Source organism: Bison bison, unplaced genomic scaffold (genome assembly GCF_000754665.1).
Source record: "Bison bison bison isolate TAMUID 2011002044 unplaced genomic scaffold, Bison_UMD1.0 scf7180017864374, whole genome shotgun sequence".
Classification (NCBI taxonomy): domain Eukaryota; kingdom Metazoa; phylum Chordata; class Mammalia; order Artiodactyla; family Bovidae; genus Bison; species Bison bison.
In genome coordinates, this window is record NW_011494946.1 from 5,533,199 (window position 1) to 5,541,119 (window position 7,921).

Below are 7,921 nucleotides of genomic sequence, written 5' to 3' on the forward strand. Positions count from 1 at the left end.
AAGGGTGGGTGGGGAGGGAGATGGGAGGGAGGTTCAAAAGGGAGGGGATACATGTCTACCTGTGGCTGATTCATGTTGAGGTTTGACAGAAAACAGCAAAATTCTGTAAAGCAATTATCCTTCAATAAAAAATAAATTAAGTAAAAAACTTGCTTATGGAGTATTTATAAGCCAACACCTAGTATAGTAGGTGCAGAAGGCAATGGCACCCCACTCCAGTACTCTTGCCTGAAAAATCCCATGGACAGAGGAGCCTGGTGGGCTGCCGTCTATGGGGTCTCACAGAGTCGGAAACAACTGAAGTGACTTAGCAGTATAGTAGAGGCCACTGTGTCTTATGGCGCACCTGAAAAGGATTTCAGCCTTATGATTATTTTTCACGTCCCAGGTACAAAAGTACAGTGGCGGGAGGTAGGGAAGGGTGTGGAGCAACTGAGGAGCAGAACGTAATGGGGTCAGTTGGAGAAGAGGACAGAGCAGAGAGGAAGGGGTCAAGGGAGCAATGAAGGTTCCTAGGGGAGGTGCTGAGGGTAGAATGTCTTGGCTGTCACTCTGAAGAAATGTTACAGGAGTCACTAATGTAGAGACCCAAGAATTGAAGGCATTCCTCTGCTTTTTGTGCTGAGATTCCTGGATTAAACTTCTTCAAAATCAAATTTGATTCCATTCCTTTGTTAAGCAGATAAAAAAAAAAAAAGAAGGGTTCCCCTTATCTACCTATCTCTAATAATATGGGCAGTGTATTAGATATAAAATATTTAAAATGTCCACTGGATCCAGAAATATAACTTCTGGAAAGTTTCATCTGCTGTGACAAATTTTGGGTTTTCTGTTGTGGATTAAAAAGTGTCAGATAGGCACTGATTCCTTATAAGGTTTCTAAGTCATGAGGTTGAGGAGGAATATGCTTCAAATTAAATACTCTTTATTTTACCATCTTTCTAACAGCCTTGTGAAATCATCAAGTTCGCTCGTGAAAATTGCCGTAAGTTGTTACAAAGCCTCAAAAGGAGCCAGCACTGCGAAGTGGGGATGGATCATGCTTTGGGAGCATAAGTCACCTGGGATTTGGAGAAGCATGGTCCATCCAGGGAGGGTCTTTTATAATTTATAATATATTCGGCTCAGTTCCCCCTTGGGTAAGTAAACTTCTTCAACGTGATCTCAGCAATGAAGTGGATGATATGGAGAACAGTATGGAGGTTCCTTAAAGAACTAAAAACAAAACCACCACACTATCCTACAACCCCACTCCTGGGTGTGTATCTGGAGAAAACCATACTTTAAAAAGATACACGCACCCCAGTGTTCATTACAGCACCGTTTACAGTAGTCAAGACATGGAAGCAACCTAGATGTCCATCGAGAGATGAATGGATAAAAAAATGTGGTATTATAGTGAAGTGGTCATATTAAGTGAAGTCAGACAGAGAAAGACAAATCTCATATGATATGCCTTATATGTGGCATCTAAGAAAAAAAGTTACAAATGAACTTCTTTACAAAATGAAAATAGACCCACAAATATGAAACAAACTTACGGTTACTGAAGGGGAAATGGGGAGGAACAAATTAGGAATTTGGGACTAATATACTGCTATTTATAAAATAACCAACAAGGACCTACCATAGATAGCACAGGGAACTATACTCAATATTTTGTGATAACCTACAAGGGGAAAATATGAAAAATAATATATACACACATGTGTATAACTGAATTACTTTGTTGTACACCTGAAATTAACATGACATTATAAATAAACTATACTTCAATAAAATGAAGTTAAGACACATGAAATGGACAAAAGGCATGCTATCTCTACAGCAAAGAAGAATCCCACTGCAGCATGGCATCTCACACAGTGATAGCTGGACACTTGCACTTCTTGCTGCTTCTTAACACAAAACAGGCAAAGAGAAGCTCTGTTCTTTTATTTCATCCATTAAGCAAGGGAGATCAACAATGAGCCTTCAGTAACTAATGGGTCCTTTTAAATTGACATTTGTGTTTTAAAAATGAAACTATGAATCCTCAAATCTTAAGTAATGCTTGCCATGTTCCCAGATTGAAATTCATTGACTGTCTTCAGTGTACTCCAGGATATTTGCACCTATAATATACACCGGCATTGGGAAGTGGACATGAACTTGGCAAGTTGCTTAGTTTGGATTTTCTCCCAAACCATCCCACCCCTCTTACACTAATTCTCCCATGTTCTGTCCACTCCCATTCAGTTGCTGTTCAGAAAGATTCTGGATTTTTCTTCTAGGAATCATAAATAATAATACCATTATCTTGACCACAAAGGAAAAAAGTTTCAAAGTTAAAGGTGAAACTCCTTTTACATTCAGAAGCAGTGTGAAGTAAAAAATAAACAGAAAAAAAGTGGGAAAACATATGCAATATAAGCCATGAATCCAGGGAGACGCTCTAACTTCCTTACTCCATCATGTTGAAATATATAAAATCACAGCTACTCAATCATTTTCATCTACAAAAACAGGCACTTCGTAATTTGCTAAACCTGAATGTAAAAAACTCTTTTAGATTGAAAATGGGTCAGCCTCATGAATGGAGGATTCAGGAAAGAAAAATTACGACATACCTGTAACAATGGTTGACTTCATAAGCAGTCAAAGAATACAAATTAAAATAAGACATTTTTTTGTTTCAAATTGGAAATATTTTTAAGATGAGAAAAAAGTCCCTATCCAAGGTTGAGAAATGTAGGCATGTCAATTGGCACAACTTTTCTGAAAAGCCACTGGACGATATATTTATCAAAAGCCATAATTGCAGAGACTCATTTGGGGCTGTAATTGGACCGATATGCAAGGTTCAAGTATTCTCATCACAAAGGGATGTTGGCACGACACATCATAGTTCTCCAGATGATATTGCTCTAAATTTATTGATGGGAAGAATAGATGTTCATCATATATGAAGCGAAAAAAGATTCAGTATAGAACATATCATAAGCCCCAAGTCTTATAAAATAAAACAAAGCATGTATTGTTGTTGTTTAATTGTGTCCAACCCTTTGCGACCCCATGGACTGTAGCCTGCCAGGCTCCTCTGGATTTCCCTCCATGGGATTTCCCAATCAAGAATACTGGAGTGGGTTGCCATTTCCTTCTCCAGGGATCTTCCTGACCCAGGGATTGATCTCAAGTCTCCTGCATTGACAGGTAGATTCTTTACTGCTAAGGCACCATGGCAGCCCCAAACAAATTATACATATATACATACACATGTATGTGATAAATTAAGGGTGATTTTAATTTTTGTTTTCTAGTATCTTCCATTAAAATATATTGCTTGTGTATACACATTTATACATAATATGTGCACCATATTAATAATTGTTATTAATATCTTAATACATAAATTAATAAACAATAATATAATATTAATACTTGGGCTTCACTAGTGGCTCAGAGAGTAAAGAATCTGCCTCAATGTGGGAGACCCAGGTTCAATTCCTAGGTCAGAAGAACCCCTGGAGAAGGGAATGGTAACCCACTCCAGTATTCTTGCCTGGAGAATCCCATGGACAGAGGAGCTTGGTGGGCTATAGTCCACAGAGTCACAAAGAGTTGGACATGACTGATCAGCTAATACACACAATATTAATACTTAATTACTAATATTACTATATTTTATTGTAGATATGGTTTAAGATAGGTGTGTATATACATATGTGTGTGTGTGTATAGTTTCCGAGTAGCTCAATGTATTATATTTAAGTTCAGTACAGTGTGACTCAGCTCAAAAGCAGGGACACAAACATAGTTCTTGAATCAGAGCCTGAGACAGTCAGTCTGGAGTTGGTGGAGTGCCATGGTGCTCAGGGGTACAGGCTCTTTATTATATAACATATAATAATATAAATTATGTATTATAATATCAGTCAGTTCAATTCAGTTCAGTCGCTCAGTCGTGTCCGACTTTTTGCAATCCCATGAATCGCAGCACACCAGGCCTCCCTGTCCATCACCAACTCCCGGAGTTCACTCAGACTCATGTCCATTGAGTCAGTGATGCCATCCAGCCATCTCATCCTCTCGTCCGTCCCCTTCTCCTCCTGCCCCCAATCCCTCCCAGCATCAGGGTTTTTTCCAATGAGTCAACTCTTCACATGAGGTGGCCAAAGTACTGGAGTTTCAGCTTTAGCATCATTCCTTCCAAAGAAATCCCAGGGCTGATCTCCTTCAGAATGGACTGGTTGGATCTCCTTGCAGTCCAAGGGACTCTCAAGAGTCTTCTCCAACACCACACTTCAAAAGCATCAATTCTTCAGCGCTCAGCCTTCTTCACAGTCCAACTCTCACACCCATACATGACCACAGGAAAAACCGTAGCCTTGACTAGACGAACCTTTGTTGGCAAAGTAATGTCTCTGCTTTTCAATATGCTGTCTAGGTTGGTCATAACTTTCCTTCCAAGGAGTAAGCCTCTTTTAATTTCATGGCTGCAATCACCATCTGCAGTGATTTTGGAGCCCCCAAAAATAAAGTCTGACACTGTTTCCACTGTTTCCCTCTGACGTTGGGGCAGGGGTGCTCTTTCCCATATCACCTAATGACCCAAGATGTCTGTCAAGCTTCAGCCAGCAGGTAAAGAAAGGAAAAGTATACTTGTTTGGAGTAAGATGCTATCCCACTGAGAAATGCAGTCTTTGTTCCAGGCAGCCACATACCCAGTCAAAGACTGGGGTTCTTTTACTATGGGGAAAAGGGGGGAGTGGATATTGGAGAGCAAGCTGAGGTCTCTGCCACACTCAGGCGGGAGTCATAGAGGCTTGAATTTCTCAGAGGAGATGGTTTTCATATCAATGCTGGCAAAAGTGTCTTTGCCTATGTCAATTAACAATGTCCTCTTTTCTCTCCCAAATCATTTCCCTTCCAGCCTGTTCAGCAGGTAAATAACATTTGTTAATATTCATTCCGGCCTTCACCCATGTACAGGCATCGCAGACAGTCCTAAATCTGTGTCTCCACATGTCTAGGTGTTTCCAAATGCCCAGCGTTCCCGACCGAGGTGGTCTTCGCCTTGGACACGTCAGATGACGTCTCCCGGTTGGATTTTGAGAGGATGAGAGACATTTTACTGTCTCTGCTGATGAAGATGGAAATCAGTGGGAGTAACTGCCCCGTGGGTGCACGGGTGGCCATTGTCTCCTACAGCAACAGAACCGATTACCTGGTTCGCCTCTCTGACCGCAAGGCAGGGCCTGCGCTCCTGCAGGCGGTCAGGGGGCTGTCACTGGCAGGGTCATCTGGCAGCCGGCGCCTTGGGGACGCCATGAGGTTTGTGGCTAGACACGTATTCAAGCGCGTGCGTGCGGGCCGCCTCCTGAGGAAGGTGGCAGTGTTCTTCCAGGCGGGCCTGACCCCGGATGCAGGTTCTATTAGCACCGCCATGCTAGAGCTCAGTGCGCTGGACATCGCTGCTGCGGTCATCACCTTCACGGAGGACCACGGCCTCCCGGATGCCCTGCTGGTGAGTGCGGGACTGAGGCTGGCAGGGGTCCAGGGGTTAGTGCTTACCCTGTGGGGAGTGAGAGCTGGTCAGGGGAAGAATTCTCCAGAAACTGATGTATATGTGTGTGTGGAAGACAGGTGCAGGGTTAGGGGGATGCCTCGTTTCAGACTCTGCTGCCAGCGTTACTGCTGGTGCCTAGTGGCCATCCTTGGAGTAGCCATCGAGTATATACTCCATGCCGTGTGCCTTTTAAAGAGTCTTATTGAACTCCTCTCAAACTCTATAAGGTAGATGTCATGGTAGAGCTCCATTTCAGAGATGAGAATACTGAGGCTTAGACAGGTTAAGTATGTCATCACAGGTCAAATGTCTTGTTAGGTGCTGGCCGATTTTTATCTACCTTAATAGCTGGTGTTTACCCACTCTGCTAACCTGTATGATGAGGCGGGGGGTTGGGGGTGGTCCACTGACTGTAATTTATGTTCTCCGTTTTACTTGGGATATAAAACCCATGGGGGCTTACCTGGTGGCTCAGTGGTAGAGAATCCACCTGACGCAGGCTCGATCCCTGGGTTGGGAAGATCCCTGGAGGAGGAAATGGCAACCCACTCCAGTAATCTTTCCTGGGAAATCCCATGGATAGAGGAGCCTGGTGGGCTACAGTCCACAGGGTCTCAAAAGATTTGGACGTGACTCAGCATTCAGCACACGCATACATAAAATCCATATACAAAGTGGATAAGGGGTAGTGATTTTAAGGATACAGCTAGATGGGTTTTTATATGTGTTTAAAGCCCAATGACCAAGACATAGCTCAAGGTAACTGAATATTTGAGGCATTCTGTATGTTTGCTCATATTACCTTTCCAGCTTCTGTCACCATCGAATGGTTCCATCTGGTCCTTTATGCAAATTGAATCCTACAGCATGTATCTCTTTGTATCTGGCTTCTTTCACTCAATTTACCGTCTGTTCTCTTGTTCATCCATATAGATCAATTTTTTATTGAGTAATTTTTTAAAACTAAAGTTTTCTAGTGTATGTATATACCACACTTTATTATTTGAAATTGAAATATAGTTGAATTATAGTTTTGTGTTTCAGGTATACAGCTCAATGATTCATATATATATATATATATGAATATGCATATCATATATATATTTATGAATCTTTTTCAGATTCTTTTCCATTATAGATTGCCACAGGTGTTGCATATAATTCCCTGTGCTATACAGTAGATCTTTGTTGTTTATCTGCTTTGTATATAGCAGTGTGCATATGCTAATCCCAAGCTCCTAACTTACCCCTCCTTCCTTTTTCCCCTTTGGTAACCATGTGTTGGCTTGCTACATGTACCACACTGTATTCATCGATCTAGTCTCTAAACTTGACTTTTCTAACTAAAACCCATGTAAACCATTCTTCTGGAACATCTGGGATGATTTATAAGAATGAAAGACGATTGCCTTCTTAAGTGATTTCAGGAGGCTGATGCATATCAGCTTGAGCTATGTTCCACTGGCAATATTCAACTGTTTCTGACCTGCAGAAATGGAAACGTCATATGGTTCAATCTAATAGCTAAAAAAGTCACCTCTGCTGGACTATTTAGTTTTCTCTGAAGGTTGGATGTGCAGTTTGTGTGGGAGGTGGGAGGTTTTGTTGACATAGCTGTGACTATGCTTCTAGGAATCAATAGGTAAAATTGTGACAGCTTGTAAACTATTGAAAAGGATGGACAAAATATCTTTAGTTTTCAGTCCCTCTTGCTTCCCAGGATGTCTGGACAGGAATGGGTAGGGGATGGTGGAAACTCTCAGTAACTGCCTTGAATTGATTAGTAAAGGCAGAGTCAGACAAGCTGTTATCGTTCAGTCACTAAGTCATGTCCAACTCTTTGCTACCCCATGGACTGCAGCACACCAGGCTTCCCTGCCAGGGGTCCAGCCCTGGCTGATCCAGGGAGTTCGAAGCAGGGACGGCGTCAGCGAGGATCAGGATACAATAGCTTCAATTAGATATTAATTAAAGATGTAAAGAGTAATAGAATGAGGATAGCTCAGTAGGAAAACTCAGTGGAGAAAAGAGGCTGAGTAGCTTGGTTTACGCGGGAGACCAATAAAACTTCAAGACAAGAAGTTTGCACCACTTACGTAGGCCGCAGGCGTCCTTCCGTTCTCCCGAAGGAGAGGAGACACTGAGGCCTCCCAGGTCGGATCTTAGAAGCCCAGGCAAAATTAGTAAGCTTGGTGGGTTCCGTGCTCCAGATGGAGAGTCAGCCAGAGTGAGAGAGAGAGTGACATGGGGGGACCAGTATTTCGAGAAACTGATCCCAATTCTTTATTTTCCATGGTCTACTTTTATACACTGAGATGTTATGCAAAAGTCACGCGGGGTCAGCAGTCCTGACTTCTATCAAAGTCAGGTGCT

General features: G+C 42.2%; 1 protein-coding gene across 1 annotated transcript in view; it reads left to right on the plus strand.

Annotated features, from left to right (window-relative positions):
• LOC105000759 (collagen alpha-4(VI) chain-like) overlaps positions 1–7,921 on the plus strand; it is a 123,982-nt gene that overhangs the window by 93,006 nt on the left and 23,055 nt on the right. The window contains 3 exon segments of the mRNA XM_010856754.1: positions 949–985; positions 4,913–4,924; positions 5,013–5,506. Coding sequence (XP_010855056.1) covers positions 949–985; positions 4,913–4,924; positions 5,013–5,506 — 543 coding nt within the window.